The following is a 26,082-nucleotide window of genomic DNA, read 5'->3' as shown; positions in this document are numbered from 1 at the left end:
AGAACGCCCTCCCTCCTTTAGTGGACTTAGATATCCTAGGAATGACCAGAAGCCTCGAATTTAGTGATCTTAAAGAGCGCGATGGATTGTATGGCGATAGAAGGTCTGTTAAATACACAGGAGCTAAACCATTTAGGGCTTTATAGGTCAGTAGTAATACTTTGTAATTGATCCGGAACTTTATAGGTAACCAGTGTAGAGATGATAAAATAGGTGTTATATGATCATATTTTCTTGACCTAGTAAGAACTCTAGCGGCTGCATTTTACACTAACTGTGGCTTGTTTATTGAGTATGCAGGACAGCCAGCTAATAAAGCATTACAGTAATCTAGTCTCGAGGTCATGAATGCATGAACTAACTTTTCTGCATCAGAAACAGATAGCATGTTACGTAGCTTAGCAATGTTTCTTAGGTGGAAAAAGGCTGTTCTAGTAACATATGAAATATGATTTTCGAAAGACAAGTTGTGGTCTAGTATAACACCAAGGTTTTTTACTTTAGTGGATGAAGTAAAAGGACATCCTTCTAAATTAAAGTTGTATTGTACAAGGTTTTGAGGGTAGTTTTTTTGACCAATAAGTAATACCTCCGTTTTATCTGAATTTAATAGCAGGAAATTACACGTCATCCAGCATTTTATATCTTTAAGACACTGTCAATTTAGATAAGTTAGTGTTTTCATCTGGTTGTGATGAAATATATAATTGAGTGTCATCAGCATAACTTTGGAAATTAATTCCATGTTTTCTTATATTACCAAGTGGCAGCATATACCTGTATATTGAGAATAGCAGAGGGCCTAACACCGATCCTTGCGGCACTCCAAAGTCTACTGACGTTATTTTCGATTTTTCCCCATTTAAACAGACCAAAATGATAACGGTCTGATAAGAACGATCTAAACCACCTTAATGCCTGTCCCTGAACACCAGTGTAGTTTTGTAGTCAATCCAAGAGTATTTTATGATCTATAGTGTCGAACGCAGTGCTAAGATCGAGTAGAACTAGTATTGAGATACAGCCTTGGTCAGAAGCTAAAAGTAAATCATTTGTAATTTTAACTAGCGCAGTTTCTGTGCTATGATGCGGTCTGAATCCTGACTGAAACATTTCATAGATATCATTTTCTTGCAAGAAAGAGCACAATTGAGCGGACAACTTTTTCTAGTATTTTAGACATAAATGGAAGATTTGAAATGGGTCTGTAATTTGCTAGGTTATTTGGATCTAATTGTGGTTTCTTAAGGAGAGGTTTTATTACTGCCAGCTTGAATATTCTTGGAACATGACCTAAAAATAAAGACGAGTTAATAATATTGAGAAGAGGCTCTTACACTACAGGTAACACTTCTTTCAGTAGTTTAGTGGGTATTGGATCTAATAAACATGTTGTTGGTTTAGATGCAATAAGTTTATTTAGCCCTTCCTGTCCTATAGTTGTAAAGCGGTGTAGTTGTTCTTGAGGGGTGATAATTGAGGCTGAATCATAAGACACCATAAAAGATTGTACATTTACAATTGTGTTTCTGATGCGTTCTATTTTCTCAGTGAAGAAATTCATAAAATCATTACTACTATACTGTAACGGAATATTTTGCTCTAGTGATGTCTGTTTATTTGTTAGTCTAGCCACGGTGTTGAATAAAAACCTTGGATTATTTTGGTTATTTTCTATTAGTTTGCGGAGATGCTCAGCCCTGGCTGCTTTTAGAGACTTTTAATAACGTGACATACTGTCTTTCCACGCGATTCTAAAGACCTCTAAATTAGTTTGTTTCCATTCACGCTCTAAGTTACGAGTTTCTCTCTTGATAACATGCGTAGCACTGTTGTACCATGGTGACTTAATTTTCTCTCTAACCTTTTTTAATCTAATTGGTGCAACAATTTCTAATGTACTAGAGAAAATGGTGCTCAAACTGCTAGTCATTTCCTCTAGTTCATCTGTTTGTTTGGGTTCACTGAGCAGCTGAGATAGATCAGGTAAGCTATTTGAGAATCTATCTATAATGGTTGGAAGGATTGTTCTGCCTGGTCGATACATGACAAATTTCAGCAGTACGTATTATGCAAGTTACCATGTAATGATCAGTGACATCATCACTTTGCGGTTCAATATCTATATCAGTTGGATTGGTTCCATATGATATAATTAAATCTTGTGTATGATTTAGACGATGAGTTGGACCACTGACGTTTTGCTTGACCCCAAAGGAGTTTAATAGATCTGTAAACGCAGCCCCTAATCTCCAACAATTATTGCTTTATCGACATTGATCAATAGATCTGAGAGAAAGTCTGCAAACTCTTTTAGAGTAATCCCCATCCATTGAATTGGCTCTATCACTCTCTCTCCTCTCCACCTACAGTAGGCTATAGCTGGTGTGTGGTGTGCGTACTGGCACCGTAGTACTGTGGCTGCCGTCGCATTATCCCAGTGGATGCTGCACACTGGTGGTGGTTGAGGAGAGGTCCCCTGATATGATTGAAAAGCGCTTTTCGTGTACAGTAATACATTTGAAAGCGCCATATAAATGCCTCGTTCATTCATTTGATCAAATGCAAGTATTTTCTTTACAGCCATCCTCTTCTGCCTATCACATCTGGAAAACATGGTCTTCCAACGATTAGCCCTTAAAATGTTACAATGGACTTTGTACAAGTGTTGCAAAACCTCAACATGTCATTGCTGTTTATATTTATATACATATTGTGAGGCCCAACCAGTCGGCCCAACAACGGTTTCCAGTAGAGTGTAGAATATATTTTTCCATATCTCACTCATATTTTTAATCTTTCAATTATGTCAGGTAGAGTTCCGAAAGATCTGAAGCTTGCTAGGGTTGTTCCGCTATATAAAAGCGGGAGCAAATTAGAAAAGGGCAATTATTCGTGCTTATTATATTTGACAGACTATTTAAGAAGAGAGATCGATTTGGGTAAACTCTGTGGCATGGTATTGTTAGACCTCTAGAAAGCATTTGAAACCGTTGACCATCAGATCTTGCTGATTAAACTAAAAGTCCAAGGTTATTACAGTATGGCATGTGAACGGATTCTATCATACGTGACTGAGAGGCATCATAGAGTGATATTAACAGCACTCTGGCATCTTATGCATTTATTTTTGTTAATAAATCAAATCAAAAATTACACTCGCAACTCCAGATTCCTATAACTGAGTCCCACAAAACGACTACGGATTGTGTATTGAATCTTCAAGATGGGATGCTGATGCAATAAATTTACAAAACAGTTCAATCTCCTTATTTAAATTTCCTAAAAACGGTAGATTAATTTTGTTTAGAGTCAGCTTGATGGAGAGCTGAGGATCACCACCAACACCTACCTCTGCAGTGAACATTTTACACCAGATAATTTTATAAACCTTTATCGGGGTCAAATGGGATTCACTGATAATCCGCTGTTACTGGTGAATGGGGCCGAACCGATTATCTCCTCCCCCGGCCTTTATCCACCCGTCCCGCCAACATCTGGTGCCATCATCGGCAGTACGTGCCCACCAATTAGTGTAAGTTGCCTTGTGTGCTTATGTTATAATTATAGTAGGTAGTTGACAGTAACTCTACTAAATTTTGCAACCCTCTAACGTGATTTTTTTTTTTTTTATATGCATCAGGTTGTAGCGGTATTTGACGATTGACAGAGGTGGCAGCTTTTGCCCGAAAGCAGACATGGCCCCAGCATTTTAGATCAGATAATACTGCTTATTTTTTAAGATTTTGATGACTGTCAAGTTATCAGGGTTTCTTTGCCTCAGTGTCTGCCCAAAGTTGAAAAAGGCTTCAATCAACTTCAGAAGGTGCATGGAATAACTCAAAACATCTGATTCTTCATCATCTAAGCAATTTATTGAAAATCTTTCAGCAATGACTTGATCTTCTTTTACTTGTTTTCAATGATTATTTCAGATGGTTAGCTTAATAACCTATACAGAAAAAGTCACTACACACATCATTGAGATCAATGTTCATTCAAGGTAATTTAAAGTACAAACAACATTGTTAAAATACTCAGTTTACATAGCAACTTAACAGCAATGTAAAATAAAATGCACTTAGTTCACATGGCTAGTTAGCATGTTAGATGCTAAAACTGCTAGCATCAACAAACAACTTACAAACATGCACAACATCTGTAGTCCTTAAAGAAATGAGTCTTTGTCCTACCAGTAGCATCTCAAAGTTGATGAACACATTGTGGCTTTTCTCAGCAGTCTTTGAATAAACTCAGCATGTGGTTTACTCCAAACTCAATTGTCACAACCGTGCAGGTTAACAATCTTTCTCCTTTGGTTTTATAACCATCAAAAACACCAACTTGGATAGGAAAAGCACATCCACTGCTAACAAAGATCTCTCTGCATGCTGGTAATCACACACACCTGGTTCTATGTGGCATGTGCAGTTCCAATGGCCAATCAGCTTCCTTGTTTCTTCCAGGTTGCACTGTGTGCTCACAACCAATAGGCTGCACTCATTTTGATCTCAAATCTCTTTATTTAACAAAGATGAATATATATTTTTTTCTTTTTCAATTTCAAATTAAGCTTAACAATAACTTATTTTATTTACTTGGCAGCTTTTTATCATTCAAATTTGGCTGGGTGGTTAATAACAAAATGTTCCAGCCCCGGTTCATTCGAAAAACGTACCTGTGGCAACATTTTTGCAAAACGGAAAAGACGATGCATCGTGCTCGTTTCCCTCCCAATGCTCCATCACGTTTTAAAATAACGCACACCTAATATTGCTTTACATGGACTTGAAGAGATACTCAGCTACTGAACATGATTTCAACATGTTCCTGGATCAATATTCCATTCAACCAATCAGACCCCGTTTCGGAGGGCATTTACCCCTTGGGATCCAGGATTGTTAGGTTCTTTAGAACTCAACAGGTCCGTAAGATCAAATCTGATCAGGAGCAGGCTTATTGTAAATTGGATTAGATTGCATATTTTTAAGTGGAGGTGATACTTATTATGATATCATGAAGTAACCTTAGGCTGTTAAAGGGTCAATCAAAGGGTGATGACTGTATTACAAAACGGCAAAACACTTAAAATATCTTCTTTACAGCTTTGGAGAGTAAATAAAATAACTTCAATTTTGGGGTTTTATACTTCTTAGAATCACCACAATTTCAAATGTTTTAAAACTGATTTTTAATTTAAAACGTGTAGTGTTAATGAGAGGAAACTATTCACAATGACCACTAAAATAGTTAACATGCATCAAAAAGTGAAAAAATTCTAAAGCAAGCTAATTAATAAACATTTTCATCTTTTTCACTAGTTAAAAATCACAAGAGTTTATTGGTATTTATTCCATACTAGAGCGTTCTAATTTCAGAATGACTGTAGTAATGTAGCTGAGGCAAAATATTCATTCATTATCAAATTAATTCATATTATTTGAAACTATAACAGACCCCAGGAGGCCCCAAGTGAATGTTCAACAAGAGCTGGTGACTTCGGGTGACACGAGTGACAGCGACCATACCCGTACACAGCAAATGACAAAACTGCTGACGGTGTGAATGCGGCGTAAGTCAAGTCACCTTTATTTATATAGTGCTTTTTACAATACAGATTGTTTCTAAGCAGGTTTACAGTGATACTAGGAAAATAATGCAACAAAGTTTGTTTTGGCTGTACAGCAGCTCTAGAAGAAAGTCATTGTCTGGCTTTATTTTTGTAATTGATTCATTTCCATTGTAAAAATCATTAGTTATTAACTTAGGGGCCGCTTACACAGTTTTACAACTTTAGTGTGTGGAAATTCATTGCAAAAATCATCTTATTCAATAACCATCCAGTTTCCAGGCACCAAATGTGCTGAATAAGGCTGTGCGCAGTGTGCAGTAAATATTTCAATTAAGTCATTGTCATTCTTCTCAGTGCAAATAGATCTCCAGCACGTCAAACAGGCTCAACGTACACGATCTTTTCATGAATCATTTTCCACTAATTTGATCTTGATGTGAATTCCATTGAGTGATCTGAGCACTACTTGCGGGATCATCTTCGGGGTGTGTTTGGGGTCTTTAATGAGGCGATATTTCTTCAGTGTCAGCGCCACTGCTACTTTCATCTCATTCATGGCAAAGTTCTGTCCAATGCAGTTTCTGTAATCAGATATACATCAGAAGCTTTATTAGCTGTTTGTTTATACCATTTCTGTCTTTTAATAAATGCCATATCTTTCTCTATCTGAAGCAATTGCATTAGTACTGAAATGTATAAATTCACAACAATTTGTTTACAAATCAGACAACACTATTTTGGATGTAGTAGCGCAATCTACTGGGCGGTTTTACAGTAGTTTTTTCAATCACAGTCAGAAGTTTAGAAATCATTGTAATTCACATAATATGAAACAGCAGGGACAGTCATCCCAGAGAAACCTGAGATTAGTTATCTAAAAATTAGGTATCTAACATACTGAAGAAATAAAATTCCACCATTGAACAAACATTTTGTGTCAGTGCCAAGAATGCCAGTGTAGGCATATTATTATTTAAAAAAAAGAAAAGAAAAAAAAAGTATACACTTTATCATACTTTTAAAATGAGAACTTATTAGGGAAATATAATAACATTTTCAGACACAGGACAGATTTACTAACAGCTTGTGCCAGCGCAAACCCTCTTTTGGAGTTAACAAAAACAATAAAGAAAAGCAGTGAAGAGTTGACGATGAAATGACGTGGACACAGTTATTTTTGTGGCTGACTTTACCAGTAACGCATTATAAGGAATGTGAGTTATGTAATCAGATTTATTTTTTCAAGTAACTATTAAAGTAACGCATTACTTTTAAATTTAGATTAATTTTTCAATAAGTAACGCAGGTTTCTTTGTTTTCCCATTTATTGACTGGCAGCTCTCCTGTCCCCATGTTGAGAGGAATCGTGAGTTAGTGAAGAGGAGTCATGTGACCTGTGTGAACATGATGCTTATTGTAGTTCTAGACTGAGCATTTACTTATCTCACTTGCACAAAACCAGATTCAGTATTCCTCAATGTAAATAAAAATGCAAACTCTGAATATGATGCAAACCTATAATAATTTAACATGTTAATATAAATATACTTTATGTATGACCTTTGATGATCCAATTCAAGCATAATAATGAGCAAAAATGATGTTACATTTAACATTTGTTTCTTTTTTTTGGCCTTTATTATGAGAAGCCAATAAATATACAATCATGTAAACTTCAGTTTTTATGTTAATGCACTGTTTATACTGTTTTAAAATAATATACAGTACACAATGTTTTGAATTTAAAAAAAGGATATCAATCTGTGTTGTGCTGTGAGGTCAAGTAGTAAACCATGGTAGTAAACAAGTGTCCTTTAGGAATCATCACTGGAGCATGAATGTCACCTAGTGGCCTTTGTTGGTATAGCACTCAGAAAAGGCTAATTTCAGGCTGAAGGTGAACCAATTTTTAAAAAATATATTATTTTAATAAAATATATATATTTTTTATTGGAGCACCTTTTTATTACAATAAACTTAAACAGCTATAACTTTTTTGCAGACACCTGTGCAATAAACTTAAAAGTGTCTTCTTTAAAACAAGACCAGAATGAGGTTTATACTCCAAAGCGTTCCAGAATTACATTAATTTGAATTTTCTTTCCAGGACTACAGTCAAAAATGGGCGTGGCAGTTAACAGGTTAATTACTGAAGATAGGTCCACTTTTAGACACGCACTTGCGAACTTCCCTAAGCACTTCCCCTCGGGGGAATGCCGCCATTTTGAACAGACCCTCGTTCCCTCGATTTTGACCGAGGGAGCGAGTCTACTTCATATGTACACTTCAGGCTGTTCCAAATACCACAATACAACGCGATTTGGCGTTCCAATCCAAAATTGTCATGCCCTTCACTTGCTAACTTCCCTCCGTCTCGTTCACTCGGATGTGCGTCATTGCTTCCTTACGTTGCAAGAGTGCCCACTACTGGCGGAAACTGCAATGGGCTGAACTGGAACGTCCTAAGCCCTTGATCACTTGGAATCAGCTATGAAGTTGATTTATTATTTACATTTGTTTTCCCTTTAAGAATTTCTTTAATGCAGCATCCAAATGTATATAGGTGTGTTTGGGTTGTTTTAAATAAAAAAAATATATAATTAATAGAGTTGTTTGTGGTGGTGGTGATTAGACGAGATCTGCGGTGACGTCACAATCGTGTTGCATTGTGGTATATGGAACTGCCTGAAGTGTACATATGAAGTAGACTCGCTCCCTCAGTCAAAATCGAGGGAACGAGTGTCTGTCCATATAAACTTCCTTCGCCCACTTCACGAAGTGGAACGCACTTCAAAATGGCGGCAGGGATTCCCCCGAGGGGAAGTGGTTAGGGAAGTTTGCAAGTTCGTGTCTAAAAGTGGACTGGAACGCAGCCATAGAGTCTGGCACCGCTCCATTGACAAGCGTTAACTACCTTGTAGGCGGGTACTCTATTGAAGTCTAAAACTATTGGATCTGCCCAGAGTCACTCTGGATCTGGCATAACCAATCGCTAACGTTTGGTCGTGACGTATGTCATGTCGAACCCAAGCGGTAACCTCCCTGTCTCTCTCTTGAAACCAATACGGAAGTGAATTAAACTGCAATTCATCGGCGGGCGTAGTTTCAGCATCCAGGCACCTCAACTCCACCCAAAACCCGCCTTTTTGCGCATTTTCGTTTATCTGGGAGTGATGGGCAGGGATGCGCTGCCAAGATTGCGACGGCCGACTCCACCCACTTTAGGCTTCAAAAACCATAGACAGTAAAAGAAATGGACACAGCGACCCCCTTGATTTCAACGGAGAAAACTGAAGCCCGATTAAAGCACTCACTTCCTGATGGCTGAGCGACTGCGTAGACTCAAACTGAGCGTGACGACAGTCTGACAGTTGTAAATCTTCTAGTAGCTGTGCCAAGACAAATCTGAGTCACCTAATTCCTCAAAAACGTTGTTGAAATATTTTATCCAGTTGCTTTTATGGACTCTCTATCTATGGGCTTCTCCCTTGACTTTATGCCTCTATGTCCCCCCGATTGCCTCATAGACAGTAAAAGATTGCCTGCGAGCTTCTCCTCCTGTCTATATGGTAATTTCTCTATTGTGTGACAGAAAGTCGCGTGTTTATGACGCAATCGTTAGCCTATTTTTACAAAAACGGCTTCTATGGTTACCATAACGTAAGATACAAAGTAATGGAGCCTTTTATACATTTTCTTGTTTCTTTAGAAATAAATAATGGACAAATGAAGTCTTTGGACGCCTCAAATGTAAAGTTATTCGCTGTCAAAGTGTAGGGGATGTCAAAATGAATGGGAGTCAATGGAATGCTAACAGTAGGTGAAGTTCTGCTACAATGGCGGCCCCCGCGAGGCTTCAGTTTCCGGCTGATGGATTACCCGTTTGTCAAAAATGCTCTTCAGAAACCTACGGGTGACGTCATGGACACTATGTCCATATTTGTTTACAATCTATGGTCGAACCCCGTGGGGAGGAGGGCCACAACGTCATGGCCACCAACATAACTAAGCAAAGATTGTTCTTGCTCCGGCTTTAACTTCTTGATATTCGGCAGCGTTGCCACAACGGACCGAATGGCTTCGCTCGCATCTTTCTCCGCTGCCATTACTGAACTACAACTCAAAATAACACACAACATCAACGTCATCGTTCTCAGCCACTCCCTCTGTTCGCTGATTGGCCCGGTAAAATATTGACCGGAGAAAACCAAAGAGTACAGCACAATCCCAGACCTAGTACTGAAGGAAAAGGAAAATTGAGGGGAAGTAAGTAGGAGGGCGGAGCCAGGCTACTTTATATTTGCCAAAAATAGAACTTTTGTTTTTTTGTGTGTTATTAAAAAACAAACAAGCAAGTCCAGCCCAGGTGAGAAATAGTAACACAAAAGTAGCATAATGCATTACTTTCCATAACAAGTAAGGCAATTAGTTACTTTTTAAGGGAGTAACCTGGACCGTACAGCATATGCATTTTTAGGAGTTTCCCTTTCATCTATGTTCATTTGTGCGCTGTCAGTAGATCCTCTCCCATCTGTAATGTTATGGGATTGCAGTCTCTGTAATGTGCCCTGTTTAGTAAATCTGGCCCCTTAATTGCATGTTACTTGCAATTAAATGAAAATGTATTATAACTCAGCTGAACCTTATAGGGCTTTTTGACCCACTTTAATACTAAAGGTCCAATATGAAATTTCATTATTACTACTTTTGTACTTGAAATAAATTTACTGACAAGAATTGATTGTAAACTAAACATATACTTAATTTCTTAATGACATACTTCATGTCATTTGTAAAACGTGCATGTCAGGTATTTAACATAGTCATGAACGTTTACTCTCTTCAAGTACACTTAAGTGGCCTTTTATTTCATCAATATTATCTGTAAGTACTTTTTTTTATGTATACTTTTGAGATTTGACGTACAATTGCACATTCAGTACAATTATTTTTCACAAGTAGCTAAGCCAACTTAGTAAATCTTTTCAAACAAAAGCAATGTCAAACGACCTGCATTATCAGTTGCTTTATTGGTGTTTGCTCTCTGCTCTCATCAGGGTTGAACTGAGGTCAGTTGAAGGAAAGTTCAGTTCTTTATGTAATTCTTTTCCAAACAACAGCAGTTCATAGTGGTGTGTGTCAAGCTGAATGCGCTACAGTCCAATTCCAATATGATAAGTTTTCAGTAGGGACCATAGCAAAAACGTATTAATTAATCTTGCCAACTTCCAATCGCATCTGCGCTCAGATTCCAAAACAGCGTGCTAAGACAGGTTGCTTTTCACAGGACAATACTGATTACAAAACGCTATTGCTTTTTGTAATTGTTTAAACATGCAGAATGGAGAATGAAATTTAAAGGCTGCAGCAGAGGGAAAGATTTTTAAATAAATAATGACTTAAATTTCAGTTTGTTCGTCTACTATATGATAGAGCTGCACCATTACTTGTTAAAAGATCTAATTCAAACACTGATTCAAACACGTGATCTCGATTCAAACACCCACATGATCTTATTTCTAAATGACAATGATTCGGCTGTGTCTACGATCACAGCGAACATTTAAATCTGCGTCTGAGCAGTTGCCATGTATCGGTATGAAACAGCTTCACCAGCAGTATTTTCAACCATACATTATTAATATTCCTGTTACAATAATTCATATGATCACAGAAGTACTGGGATTAAAGTTTAAAGTTTGAGTATACACTGATGTCTATAGTCGTAAGCGAACTTGATGCTTTAAATAAAGATTGCATTGATAACATCATTACACCAGAAGGTGGCGACAAATGACTGTTAAAACAAGCATTTGCCATTGAATTATTCATTCGTGATTTGTTCAAAAGTGCAGATTCATCCAGAAACGAAACAAGTGAAGTCTTTATACGCAAATCGTTGAAGTATTCAGTCAAACCGATTTAAAAAATAAATAATTCAAATGAATGAAATATTTGTTAAATAGACTAGAGCATTTCACATTTTGTCTGATCATATAGTCAATTCCATGTTATTTAGTTTAGTTTTCTATTGAGAATCTTGATCAATATTTTAAACAAATAAATCAATTTATCCAGAATTGTGGAGTTCTACGAGTTCAGAAATCTTGAAATATAGTATTGCGACAGCAAATATAGGCTACTTTTATGGTAATGTTATGTTTTTGTTTGTAACTATGAACTGTCATTGAACAGGAAAGAGCTCCTTGAAGAACCTTTTCTGTTGGATAGGAAAAACAGAGTGCAGGTTTTGAACTTAAATTTTTTTCTTTTTAATTTTCAGCTCTCCTAAAAATCTCATTGCTGTTTGTTCTCATGCGGATTGAAATGGGGTCAGAGAACCAAACTCCAGCTCTATTCTTTGCGAGTGAAATGTGAGTGAATGACCCACTTGCTAAACCGCTCATGTCTCTTCAACACTCGCTGGCTTACAAACCTGGGTCCAGCAGAGAAGGGCACAAAAGCATGAGGTGACCTCTTAGCAGAGTTCTCCGGCAGAAATCTCAATGGATCGAATACCTGTGGACAACATAACATTTTAAATACATGTACAGAATTCTAAAGTATAGTTATATATACAGACTTTAAAAACACATTAAATGTACTTGTTTTGTTCTCTTATTTTTATATTTTCTTTTGATGAAGTAAATATTACAAAGTATAAAATAATTAAAGTTAAAATGTGGTTGTGTTCTGATTGTGGGTATTTTGATTATATTAAATTGGGGTCCAATAGTATGAGACCAAAATCTGTGATGTAAATCTAAAAAGCCTGTCATTGATCATGTGACTCTTTGTACACAAGATGCATCTTAAATCAGGCTGGAGAACATGATCATCAGGTTTTGTTCATATAGCTCCAGTGCTGCTTTCATTAAAGTCCCCGTGTAGTCAATAATTGTATCCCTTAAAACTCATCTTTGATCACCGAAATAAAATTTTTCCTTGAAAATTTTTTTTCATGCCTTAGGGGCTGTTTACACGACACTGTTTTCAACTAAAAACATAAACGTTTTTATGCATTTTGACCATTCATTTACACGACAACAGCTTTTTGGGTGCCCGAAAATGCAAAGTTTTGAAAACAGGTTTCAAAGTGCAAGTTTTTTAAAACAGTCTCTGTGTAAACAACAAAAACGCAAATCTCTTAATGCACATGCGTATTACGTGTTCAGTCTATAGGGTTTCATAGCCATGTAATGGCCTGGCAGCAGGATACACAGGTTTTATTCGTTTTTGCAGATCAGTGTGAATGAGGATCGTTTTGACAATGCTGTTGTCTGTATGCGGAAAACTCAAAGGAAAAACTTCTAAATTTTAAGCATATCGTTGTTGTGTACAGGTACCCTTAAAATAGCTTGAATGTAACTCGACACCCTTGCCTCATTTAGTATACGAGGTTATATGACTATGCAGTTCACTGCAGTTTTAAGGAGAAAATACTCAGCAATGCTGTCGACTTATGAATTTGCTCAAGGTTTGTCTTAGCATATTAAAAACACCACATAGACATATAAACAACATTAAAAACCTGACTTTCACCACAGGGCGACTTTAAAGCAAAAGACAGGCACACTAGACAGACATTCTCAATTCAATTCTTGTCCTTTTTCAACAAATCAGATTATGCTGGTAAAATCATTTGCATTGAAAAATGTATTAATGTAAAAATGTAAATGTAAAAATAAAAATGCAAATAGAGCACTTCACAATTTGTCTCAATCATTTGGACCCCTTTAAATTTTTCACTCGTTATGTTTTGAAGTGAGCAATGCATTGCATATTTCAGATGTAAAGAAATCACACATACATATGGATTCTCCCACACGGTGGCATTCAAGTGGATCCCATAAATGCTAACTCCAATGGTACAACCTATGGAAGAGTAAAACGGTGTTTTAAGGCATGCATGCTGTATGTATTTAGCCAGTTTGTATGATGAGTTGATAATGTTCAGTGTCATGCTGCATATACCAAGGAACTGAACAACAAGCAGCTAGATTAATGTTTGAACAGATGTTCTCTGAGTTAGAGGTCATTAGTTTAAAGCAGAAGGCAATTTTTCAAACTTCATACTTACTGGTGGCCAAAACAAGCACTTTATTTTACAGTGTCCTTGTTACATATGTTACATGTACTTACCATAGTAACAAATGTACTTACCATCGTAATAAATGTAAATGATGCCTAATTACATGCAACTAACCCTCAACCAAATCCTAATCCTACCCTAACCCTATAGTAAGTACATGTAGTTGCTTAATATAACTCAGTACTTAAATATATAATTACACTGTAACAATGACACCTTAAACTTAAAATAAAGTGTAACCGGCTAAAAATACCTGCATGTAATAACATCACTACACAATTAATTTCTATAATTACATCTATAATTACACATTTGACCCTTCCCTGACACCATCTCACCCTTAAATATACCTAAACCACCTCAATAGCAGCAAAAGTATTTCGCAATACAAGAAGTACTGAACCAAACTCTTTTTATGGACACAAGTACATAGTTAAAGACACCAAATATAAAGTAAAACCAAATATCTTCTTGCAATAAAACTGGGTGTTGACCAAGTGACTGGCATGCTTTAAAGGGACCAAAAAGTACCATAAAATGCCATAAAAGTACTATAAAAGTAGTATATGACTTGTGCACTTGCCTTCTTTAGTCTTCTGATAGCCATTGTGTGAGGAACAGACTGAAACATTGGTCATTATTCATTAAAAATCACAGTACTTGCACACTGCCAGAAAGAATGAGAGGTGCTAAAAACATTGGCTTTCGTGTGCATTGTGAAAGTACCAGGTTTAGATCTGTGGAGGTGAATGAGATATAATGAACACACTAGGAGAGCTGTTATGGCTTTAAAAAACTTGGAATCACAAGTCATATGGACTACTATGAAGATACTTTTATGATATTTGGAGTTTGACAGTCACTGGGTGATCACAGAATTACCTTCAGGTACAGTCCGTCCATCAAAGAAAGTCATGGGTTTAGTCAACTTTCGTGATATTCCCGGAACAGGAGGGCAAAGCCGAAGAGATTCTTTAATACACATTGTGGTATAAGGAATTTTATTGAGGTCTTCCCTGAAACAGAAGGAGAGAGATGCAGTCTCAGAGAAAGAGATGGTGTATACGGCATTTCCAATGAAAGTAACCTATAATGAGGAAATGCATTGAGTTGATTTGCTATGAAAATAGCATAGCTGAGCCAAAGCTGCTAATATCGTATTTGTACTGTAATTTTTTTTAGATTAAAAAGACAAAAATACTAGCAATTCCCCAAACAGCAACATAGTGTCGGCCCACATCTGGTACACTTGGATTCCACACGGCCCAGATGTGGGCCGGGTCTGGACCGACATTATTTTGCTGTCTGGGTCATTGACATATTTTTTACTATGGTCCATATCATACACCAGGCGCAATACAACGCCAACATTGGTCTGAAAAAGAGGTGTGTTCAGGCGCATTGTTGTCGTGCTGCTATTTTGAGGCAACTGAAATGGACTGAGCCATTGACCAAAAAAAAACCTGGTCTAAAGTCAATGGCGCATTTATTTATTTTTTGGTTATTTAAAAAAGCATGTTACTAATGCGCACTCACACTTTGCTTATTACACACACAGGGATACGCAGCAGCACACAAACAGTTTAAAAAATGAAAAATAAAAGGATTACAATGTAAAAAATTAATATTGTGTACATAAAGATATGGAGGGATCCGGCTTGTCCCGTAGATGGTCTGCTTGCACTTTAACCTCGAGCACGAACTGATCCGTTTACTCGCTAGAGAAGCGTTCAGTTTTTCCGCTTGCAAATTCCGTCATGTACGCAGCGAATCCGCCATGGTGCAAGCGAAACTAACAAATATGGTTAGTTTATTTCACCTTACGCCCAAAACACACCCATTCCTCATTAAGAGAATAGGGACGACACTTTTAGACCATGCGCCGCGCGCCGACCATTTTTCCTGTCGTTAAACTAGCAAAAGTGGATTCGGACACGCTCTCAGTGCACTTGTGCCCTGCGCTTTAGACCGTACGCTTAGATCATTAAAATAGGGCCTAATGACTGTTTAATTAAGTGAATTTTTTATTTCAACTTCCAATAATTATGAAAACATAATATGTGAGATAAAACGCCCATTCAGTGAAGACTATGCAGTGTTATATTTTTACATTTCATTACTTCATGTTATTTCTGTTGCAGGCTAGCTGAACATTATACCATTAGATAGACTTACATGAAAAACTTAAAGCATTGTTTATTTCATTTGTGTCATATTGCGTGTAATTTTCTTCTTCGTTTTTAATTGTTATGACTGACTTTTCGTTTGTCTTCAATAACGGAGGACTTTTTTACCTACATTAGTTGTTCTAGAATTAGTTTCTGCTGTGATATAGAAATTGCTATTGGAAATGGGAATTGTGAAATGTTTCTAGCTGCTCGGCTGGCAGTTAGGTTGCTTGTGAGCGTTCCCACTACTGGTTGCCTATTAACTAACGTTTATGAGATAACATTCACAGATGTTACTCAATGTTGTAGACAACAAATCAGTTTTCTTGCGAAAGTCCAGATTTTTGCCAAAATGGAGCAGCTCTTTTGGTTACTGTGACAGACCTACATTTCCTATCATACCACTATTAACAAACCAGGATCCTACTCTTCCTACACTTGACTCAACTGTCCAACACAACGTGACATGAGTTGTGTGATGGCAGTATGACAGTACCACTCCAGCGTGTCTTTTCCATCCAGAGCTTGTAAGATCTCCTCCCTGCATTTCTCCTGGTGCTCAGGGTTACATGCCAGATTGTAGAAGATCCAAGATATTCCACTGGCTGTAGTGTCATGGCCTTCGAACATGAATGTGTCCACTTCAGCCCTGATATCCTCATCTGACAAACCCTGCTGATACTCGTCCTGAAACCGATACACAAAATCACAATCTGTGACAGTAATACTAATACAACGGTACTATGCAATAGATAACAACATATCAGCTATGAAAGATTTTCATAAGGTCAGAATATAATAGTTGTGTAAGTGTTTGGGAATATCATACTCGGGCAGACAGAAGAATATCCAAAAAGTCCAAATATCGTTTGTTTTTAACAATGCCCTGTTCCTTCTCAATCTTCAAGACTTCCTTCCTCTTTCTGATAACTTCCGCTAAAAAAATATGAAGAAATTGAAAGACATTAGAGTATTGCTTGTTAAAGTTCTACATTTACTTTCAAACGTTTAAGGCTGCATTTAATTTGATCGAAAATTCAGTAATATTGTGAAATATTTTTACAATTTAAAATAACTGTTTTGAATTTGAATATATTTGAATTTTCAGCATCATTACTCTAGCTTTTAGTGTCACATAATCCTTCAGAAATCATTCTAATATGATGATTTGCTGCTTAAGAAACATTGTTGATTATTATCAATGTTATAAACAGTTGTGCTGCTTTATATAAATGTGGAAACCGTGGTACTTTTTCAGAATTCTTTGACAACAGAAAGTTCGAAAGAACAGCATTTATTTGAAATATAATCTTTTGTAACATTATAAATGTCTTTTCTGTCACTTTTGATCAATTTAATGCATCCTTGCAGCACAAAAGTATTCATTAAAAAAAAAAACTGTTGTTTGAACGGTAAGGCCCTGATATACTTATATACGAAATCAAAGATCAAACAGGTGAAGTTCTTTTTACCCCAAAGCGATGAAAGAAAAAGAGCTTCGCTGTGAGTATATCGGGGACTGTAGTATATATTTTGGTTTAACTATATAGCAGGTAGGCTTGGGTATCGAGAATCGAGTATCGATTGGAACAGGTGTTGTGCCGAATTTCGACCCCCTGCCAAATTATTACCCCCCTCGTTGAGGTCAGTACCTGATTGCCTAATCCTAACCCCAGTCCTAATCCTAACCCCTCCCTCACAACTAATCCTAAACCTACCAATGCTAGGGGGGTAGTAATTTGGCGGGGGTCAAAATTCGGCACAACGCCGGGACCAGCTTTGCGATTTTCCCAGTATCGTTCAAAAGTTTAAATTTCGATTCCTAGTTTCGATTCACAGTCCGCCGACCGGAAGAAGAAACCGCTGAACACCAACAAAGAAGCGTCCACTGGAAGTGTTGGCATAACCGAGCGAAGCAACTCGAGAGGCGTCCTAATGCTGCTAATAGCGCGTCAAATTCGCGCCTACCGCGTCTAGTTATACGCTTGAACACTTTGAATCCATTTGCGCGTCAAGAGCGAAATTGACGCACGTAAAAAAAGAATATTCGCGTCTATATAAACATAGACATTATACACTGAAAAGCAGGCCTGTCCCCATTCGCGCCGCAGGAATTTTTTACGCGCGTAACGCGTCTTTGCATTGAAATCACTCGCGCCAGACGCTCTATTCGCGTCTGGTGTGAACGCAGCATCAAACCAAGGCATGGATATGTTCCAAAAGTGCTCTCGACGCCGTTCGGAGCACAGGTTATTTCGCTGGTTGCTCTCTCCTCGCTAGATGACGAAGTTTTTACAAGTTGTTTCTTATTGTTTATTTGCTATTCTGCACTAGGTTAGCCCATCAGTGGGAGCACGGTAACATGTTTAAGTACCTGCAGCATCATACATGTGTAAATGTGTTTTCATGAGGTTTTCAAAAATAAAGCTCTCTTGAGGAAAGTGTACCCTACCCCTGTGAAAATATATTCATAATTTATAATATTTATATTCAAGTTCATAGATTTGATATTTATATTGTAGTTGAAAACAACCCTGTGAGAAATTCATAAAAAGTAAAAAGTTCATAGAATTAAAATTGATGGAGAAGGTTAGACTATTTCCTTCAGAAATATCGTTGGTTAGCTAGCTCATTTAAAATATCCTAAACTTTTTTGACCCTGCCTCTTAAAAGAATCGGAATCGAGAATCGTTAGGAACCGGAATTGAAACAAGGAATCGAAATCGGAATCGTTCAAATTCAAACAATACCCACGCAGGTATGGATAAAATAATAGCCCATGAGCAGGTCCAGATATAATCTTTCACAAAATCTGCACAATTCTGAGAACGGGATTTGTTTCAAACAGGTTTTTCTGAACTGGTTTCCCAGTCTTTCATAAGTCAGCCAAACAGATGGACTGGCAAGACTGCTCAAATCAACAAGCAAGAGTCTTGAAGGATGGCTGTAGCACTAAATGTTGAGCCCTATAGTCCATTTGGGTCAGAGAGAAAATGCATGCATTTTAGACAGTAATACAAAGCCGTATTATAAAATTTCCAGAGCCTCATAATATTCAGAGGAGCTCAGTTAATCTAATTGTTTTCAGATTAAAATATGAATATGACATTGCATCTGCTGTGGGGTTCCTGTGGGCCTGCTCATGATTGACATGACTGTGGCTTGTCAAAGAAACAACACCTGTATGATTGTGTGCTATGTCAGCTGCCTTCCTGAATTTGTATCCATGTGGACTGAGATGAAATATGGCCTTGCTGTGGTATGGAAAAACTCTGAACCTGAGGTTCACCAGGTGGCAGAGGTCAAACACTGCCTGGGTGTACGGGTTGGTTCCACTGCAATGAGATCAGGGAGAATTTACTAAAAGGAAATGGATACGTACACACGGACGAGGTAAAAGAGTATTTACTCACCTGTCTGTCTGACAGTTGCTGTTACAGCTGAACGCACATTTCATGATGCTGTCCAGGGTCATGAGACTTACATGCTTAAACAGTTCAAATGACTCTTCTGATTTGGCATAACCTTCCCACTTATCCTAAAAAACAGAAAAAATAATTTAAAGTGTATCATACTATGTCACTAGTATCACCAAACAATAAGGAATTACAAAACTATTGACTGTTTTCAAACAGGTTTCTCAACCTAGCTTACAAAAATATGTTCCAAGAACCATCAAGTTATTTCTGAATGTTCTCTGAATGTTTAAAATGTCCAACATTATGGCAATGCTACTTTTGAGCACAGGGGGAGCACAGGCGAAGCACTGCTACTTGGGCGCAGAGATATCACGCAAGTTAGGTAGCTGTGACACAACTGCGGGCACGCTCATCTTGATCTGACACGTTGAGTCTGGTCATCGATGGCAGTACCTTGTCCCACTCGCCACAGCATAGACACTATTTCAGTTGGCATGGGTTGACATATTCCCCCACACTAACACTAGCAGTTCGTGCTGGCTCTCATCCTCACATCCTCAGGCTGTTGAGCGGTCGCAACCTCCTCCTCCTGTCGGTATATTTCCAAAGCACGCAGCTCCTCTTCTGAAAACTCTGGTTCGTTGAGGTATGGTTCTGGATCTTGACTGTCTGAGAAGTCACCCTCTTCGTCTCTCACAAAATCCGCCATGTTCATCGCCATTCACTATGTCTACCGTAGGAAAAGAATAGCCAGCTAATATTCACGCCGGTATGTTGACGGAAGTTGGGGGATTTCAGGTGTTGCGTGTTATCTCTGCACAGCAGAGCTTCGCCTGTGCTTCACCCCAATATATTCCCAAGTCAATCTATGCCTAGGAAATCGCCTCGTCTTAATCTGCATTGCTGTTTGTACTCGTTGTGAATACACAGGCCACAAGAAGTAATTCTTTTCTTTTTTTGGATCACTTTTACTCACGACATGCTATCCGGCAACAAAGGATTCCATTCATTATGCTAAGCTAAGCTAGCGTCGGCGCTGCCAGACTAAGACAATGCATGCACTGAGACAAAAATGCGTTAGCCCACCTATCTAAGGGTGTACTCACACTAGGCACGGTTGCCATGAACCGGGCCCGAGTACGTTTGTCCCCCCTTCCCACTCCCCCTCTGGCCTGCACTCACATAGGGTTTCAGCATTCGTGCCGGAGCACGCTTAGGTCATTATGGAGGTGACGGTTTCGGGATAGGCCTAAACAAGAAGAGCGGCGCTCTCTGAACACAATGGAGTCCATCGCTCTGTTTTCTTTGTGGATAATTTTGTGTCGTTTGGTCCACGGTGGTCCACAGCCCTCTCACAGCCTGTTGTTAAACAGATGTGTCGCCTTAGTGGCGCGAAAATTTTCACGTAATCGTGCTGCTCGTATGAGGTTTGCAAGGTACCAGCTGAAGTGCAGCAAGGACTTTGCAGCTTTGATTACGGACTACAGTTCCCGTACATCACGCGTCCTGTTCCGTGCTCCAGCACGGTTAGCGCTCACACTGCATGCGAACCGCGCCCGAGTCCAACTGAACCGTGCTCTGGCCCACCTCTTCCAAGCGGGCCAGGGCCGGCTAATCGAGCCGCGCCCGGGCACGGTTCGGAGCACTCACACTAGTCAAACGAACCGCGCTTTGGTGGTCAAACGCACTCGGGCACGGTTCAAACTGGCTAGTGTGAGTACACCCTAAATGTAGGGGAGATGATGAATAACCCCTATTTAAAAAAGAATGGTGGCATGCTCCTTTAAGTTTAAGAGAACCTTGTCAGAACATTAGCCAAAGTTCTGAGAACATTCCCTGTTAGCTGGGGAAAAACCTTGCGCGATTCACCTTCCTCCTATAAATGTTGCATCTGAGGGGAAACTCCTACAAATGCATGTGCAATAAGTCAGCTGCAAAATAACCCTGTCCACGCCTTTTCAGTGCTCATTTTAGAGGTCTGCACTCCCGCGGGAGTCCCGCGGGATCCGCGGGTCCCGACGCAAAACAGTGCGGCGCGGGACAAATTTTTAAAGGTCATTGCGGGAGCGGGCGGGATGATGAGGTGCACTTGCGGGTGCGGGCGGGAGGGATGATACGCTGCACTCCCGCAAATTAAATATGAGTATAAAGTAAAATATATAAATGATTAAAGTAGCGTAGCCTACATAATTTGTAGTTGTGAGGGAGATTCTGATTGGCAGCAATAAAAACGTTTTAAGCAGCCTAAACTTGTGAATGTTGCCGGGTAGGGCGGGGCCTAATCTCACGCACACTTGTTTAGAGACAATTCCTTTCCCGCTGCTCCGAGTTCGAATTCGAAAGCTAGTTCAAGTTCAAAATAGACAGCATGGACGAGGAACAGAGCGCCTCTAGTGCTTCAGATAAAGTACTGTTGTGAATATTATGCTGTTCGTAATATGGGACCAATAAATATGTTACCAAGTATTGGTAAGGAATTTTGTGTGCACGCATTTTTTTCCCCAAGACCTTTCGTCAGACAGAAAGTGCGGGCGGGAGCGGGACATTATATCACAGATGCGGGCGGGAGCGGTACTAAAAATGACAAATCTTTGCGGGAGCGGGCGGGAGCGGGAATGAACACTGCGGGAGCGGGCGGGAGCGGGTCTGAAAATTGTGTCCCGCGCAGACCTCTAGCTCATTTTTCACAGCGTGTCTTTAGTAAATCCTAAAAGTAGTTTTTTAACAGCAAAAGAGAATTTGTGCTGGAGCTGTTAGCAAATCTGTCCGGTTTTAAAGTGTTTTAACATAGAAAAATACACACTCAATAAGTGCCTTAAACATACAAGCATGACTTCGGTTGAATCAGAAATAAGTTTCACATAAGGCTTCAAAACATCATAATGGAAACCAGGAGTGAGTAGTCGTCTGTGCCGAAACCATTTCTGTCCAGCAGACACAAGCAAGCCATCGCCTGAGGAGACAGTGAAGAGTTAAGTGATAACAGGTGTTTCTTTAACTACAGACACTTTTAAGTCCCATGGGTAGATTCTTATTAAAACTGTTTTTACACTACTTTTCAAATGTTGTTTATGTATAGATTTCATTGTTTTACCTTTGTTCCAAACCCAGGGACAAAATGTGAAAAATAATCCGTTTTTTAGTTGAATTACAACTGTCCTACAGATGTCGCAGGATTTTTGACTCAAGTAACATTTGTTTGCTAATAAAGTTTGTTTATTTGTATGCTAAGGAGACAACATTGTCAGTCAAGTGTTTGGTATGGAAAATTTAGTTTTTAAATTGAGTTTTGTCACATTTGACAAAAAGCACAAACATATTATTGAATTGTGTAAATTTAAGATACATTAAATGGTTATAATAGAAAAATACATTTTTAATGAGAATGCCATTTTATTCTAAACCTAAAACAGAGTGTTAATTTACATCAAATGCAAATAGTCAGCTTGGTTGGTAGAGGCTATTTACACTACTGTAAATCCATCCACTATTGTCTGATTAAGCCGGACACAAAGACATCCCGTTGATAGCAGGATTGGGTGGCGCTGGCTTTTGACTCGATCGAACAGAGTTTGAATCTGACTTTTTCCGAACTCTTTCTTCTTGGATTTTCCCATCGCATATCAGCTCTGAAAGACGTTTATTTGAAATAAAAAAAATATTCAAAATGTGGACATAAAGACCTAAATGGATATTTAATAGTGGGATTAAAGTGTTTCAAGATAGGGTTAGGGGTAGCTTTATGGACAGTAATGTCCCAATAAGTCTGTTTATGATTTTAATAAATATAATCATATACACTGAATGTTGTTATTACTGCATACTGTTTTATAAAATACTACAATACACTAACGAGCAAATAGTAGGCCTATCTGACACTATATGCACTTAGTATAAATAGCATATCACAACTATTTACACTGGTATTTTCACTTATATAATAAAAGGTCATGTCTGCCACAGAATTAATGGTGACTTGAGATGGTGAAAATTACATTTGTTTATGACAAAAAAACGGACAAAAACAGAATTCTAACATGGTGTCTGTATAGACTGTTGGACATTGTTAGTCAATAAAGTAAACTAGTAAAATGCAAAGGTGCCCATAATTGAAGAAACACCCTATAATAAACTATTGAACAATGGTCTTTTATGTATATGATATTTTGTGTAATCTTACCTAACCAAGGGATGAAAAACTTATATGCATAGTCATCTTTGGGTTCTGTCAAAAAAGCAAAAACAAGTCATTTTAAAAATGCTTGTTTTGGTTATTAATTAAATCTGAAATGTATCATTCAAACAATCAGTCAAAGATCAGCACCTGTTGTGGTGAGAATGGTCTTCGCATATGATGGGTGGTGGATATTCAAAATGGACAGTGACGGGCCAAACCACAGTGGAAAAGCTAATGGATACTGTTTACTCCACCTGATAATCTTTTCCAAATCATGTCCGTCCTGGTGAAACTAAAAAAAAAAAGTCCATACAACTGTTATCAACATTACCCTCTAAAGTTATTAATTTCACGTGAATTCTTCCAATTCCTGCTAAAGAATGTGAGTGCAATACAAGGCTCTTCTGTTTTTTTCCTTACAATATAACAATGCAATGGTTTAGTGGCAGTGAATAGACAACGGCTCAGGCATGAGGTTACTGACCTCGGAAGATAAGGAGGTCAAATACAGAGGACTTTTTATTCATACATTTTGTAATATTCATGAATTTGCAACAAAAAAACATGTGAAAACTTGCACCAGCTTCACATTTATGTCATGCACATCAGTGAGATATCCAATGGATATCAAAATATAATGATATATAAAATACTATGATATTTGAGTTTTTAGGAGGATAACACTTTATTCAACAAGTATTTGAAACCAACTCCCTAGTAAAAAAGCATGACTGGACTTCAAGCTTAGCTTATAGTCAGCTAACAGGGAACGTTCTCTCTCAAAGTTATGAGCAAACATTAGTAACACGTTCGTTCAAAGTATCTGGTCTTTAATAATTTTATCAACACGTCAGCAACTGTGTGAATTGGACAATTGTTTAACTTTTTCATTCAATAGTAACGTTCTTGAAATGTTTGCAAAATTATAAAATGTAACGTTCCATTAACATTCATATAACCAAGAAAAAACAGTTTTTAAAACTATTAATAAACCGGATTTTTTTGAACGCTCAGAGGACGATCAGAAATAAAGTTCAAAGGAACAAATGAGTAACTCACTACTTTTGAGGTTTTGGATAGCAATGACTTAAGTGTTACTACATCCTTTTAAAGCAATTACTAATGATTTGGATCGTCTAAAGTGAAGATCATGTAACACACTAGGCTACTAATGACTCAAGCCTAAATCCATCAGAAGCAATAACTATCCACAACATTACAAAAACGTCAAAAGCTTACATTCACTTTAGAATACCGTTCCAAATCATTAGTTATTACTTATGAAGAATTTGGTAATACTAACTTGAGTCTATAGCCTACTAATAGGTGACTATGATATTGACATTATAATTAATCACACAAAATGGTTTATTCACATTAATAATGCATCTATAGTTCTTAGTAATGAAAAAAATAGTTGTTAATGATTTGCTAATAATGTGAACTACCTTATTCGACTGAGCAATATTAGGCTACTTACGAATTCGTTAATCAGTTTCTTGTAAATTAATAGTAGTTACTAAAGTGTTAATCCGGTGTGTTACCGACTCGTTTGTTCCGGTGTATGCCTATTCATTAATGACGGAATACGATTGAAAAATGTTCCCAAGATTTCATATCTTAGTAAAACCTTAAAGCATATTTTGATAGCTGGGTAGTTGATGAGATAGCCTATATTCATTCATAGCTGAAGTTGTTTACCTCCTTGACGTGTCCGAAGAGCCAGTGTGCAGGTGGTCCTGGGAAAGGCTCCATAGTTCGCACTCCCCTCCTCCTCATTAACAGTAATCTAACCACTATCACCAAACACAAAAGCAGTGCGAGTGCAAAGACATGATTCATTGAGAGAGCTTCCAAATTCAACGGGAAAATCCAGTAGAGCTGCATGACATGAGCTGTCAGTCAGTCTCGCTCTGGCTCTTCTGTGGACACTGGTCTTGATGTGGGAAAGAGGAAGTGATGAGGAGAGAGGGACGGACTTTCTGCTGCTGGACATAACACACAACCTTTATACAACAAATAAACAATTTCATCAGGTTTTCTGATAGCTAGTTGTTGTAGATAGACCCTACACAGTGAAAAACATTCAGGTAATCAAACAACAACAACAAAACACCCAAACAAAAAAGTGTGTTAGTGTTGTAAAAGCTAAATGGTTCATGATCTGAAAAGGTTAGTGAAAAAATACTGTTCGCGGTCAAAAATGTGCGCATTGGAAACGAATAGGAAACGAATATTATCTAGTGGAAACCTTTGGTACTGCACCCAAGCAAAATCTCACTGAAAGCTCATGTTTTCAGATATCCATGCTCACATTTGGAACACAGCTTGTTTAGATTTATGGCTTTGATTTTGTCACAGTTTTAGGATAAAAATGTTTAAGAAAATATATATTTTAAATACAAATATTATTTTTGTGCATTTTTCACAATAATAAAATTAACCTTTTTTAATTCACTTTATAGCAACCTGCCAAGTTTTGTTTTTAAAAGAGACAAAACTTAAGTCTGTGCTCCAAAGCATTCAAGATTTATGACAGTTTAAGTTGAAAATTTCATTTTCAGGTCTATATATGCTCAAAAAGTGATTAAATAAATGGATAAACTAGTCCATAAATTTAATTTAGTTACAAAAAAAATCCCCTAAAAATGCAA

At 37.8% G+C, this 26,082-nt stretch overlaps 1 protein-coding gene across 1 annotated transcript; it reads right to left on the bottom strand.

Moving 5' to 3' along the window:
- Window positions 1–5,566: 5,566 nt before the first annotated feature.
- On the bottom strand, window positions 5,567–25,363 carry cyp4t8 (cytochrome P450, family 4, subfamily T, polypeptide 8). The gene is made up of 12 exons (XM_077206211.1): window positions 25,130–25,363; window positions 23,576–23,720; window positions 23,432–23,476; window positions 22,077–22,204; window positions 19,246–19,370; window positions 19,013–19,167; window positions 16,662–16,768; window positions 16,329–16,519; window positions 14,547–14,680; window positions 13,383–13,447; window positions 12,009–12,091; window positions 5,567–6,153 (listed from the first exon to the last, which is right to left on the bottom strand). The coding sequence occupies exons 1-12, from the start codon at window positions 25,313–25,315 to the stop codon at window positions 5,976–5,978; spliced, it is 1,542 nt and encodes a 513-aa protein (XP_077062326.1). The 5' UTR covers window positions 25,316–25,363; the 3' UTR covers window positions 5,567–5,975.
- Between the last annotated feature and the right edge of the window lie 719 nt (window positions 25,364–26,082).

Source organism: Siphateles boraxobius, unplaced genomic scaffold (genome assembly GCF_051911475.1).
Source record: "Siphateles boraxobius isolate OS27281-9 unplaced genomic scaffold, OSU_SipBor_1 12, whole genome shotgun sequence".
In the NCBI taxonomy this organism is placed as follows: domain Eukaryota; kingdom Metazoa; phylum Chordata; class Actinopteri; order Cypriniformes; family Leuciscidae; genus Siphateles; species Siphateles boraxobius.
Note: the sequence above shows the minus strand (reverse complement) of the source record. Positions and strands in the feature narration are given on the sequence as shown.

Coding starts and splice junctions, on each gene's coding strand:
- cyp4t8 (XM_077206211.1), bottom strand. CDS start 25,315: ATGCAGCTCTACTGGATTTTCCCGTTGAATTTGGAAGCTCTCTCAATG. Junction 19,371..22,076: donor ATTCAACCGAAGTCATGCTT/GTATGTTTAAGG, acceptor TCTGTTTTTTAG/GATAAGTGGGAAGGTTATGC. Junction 12,092..13,382: donor CCGTGTGGGAGAATCCATAT/GTATGTGTGATT, acceptor TGTTGTCCACAG/GTATTCGATCCATTGAGATT.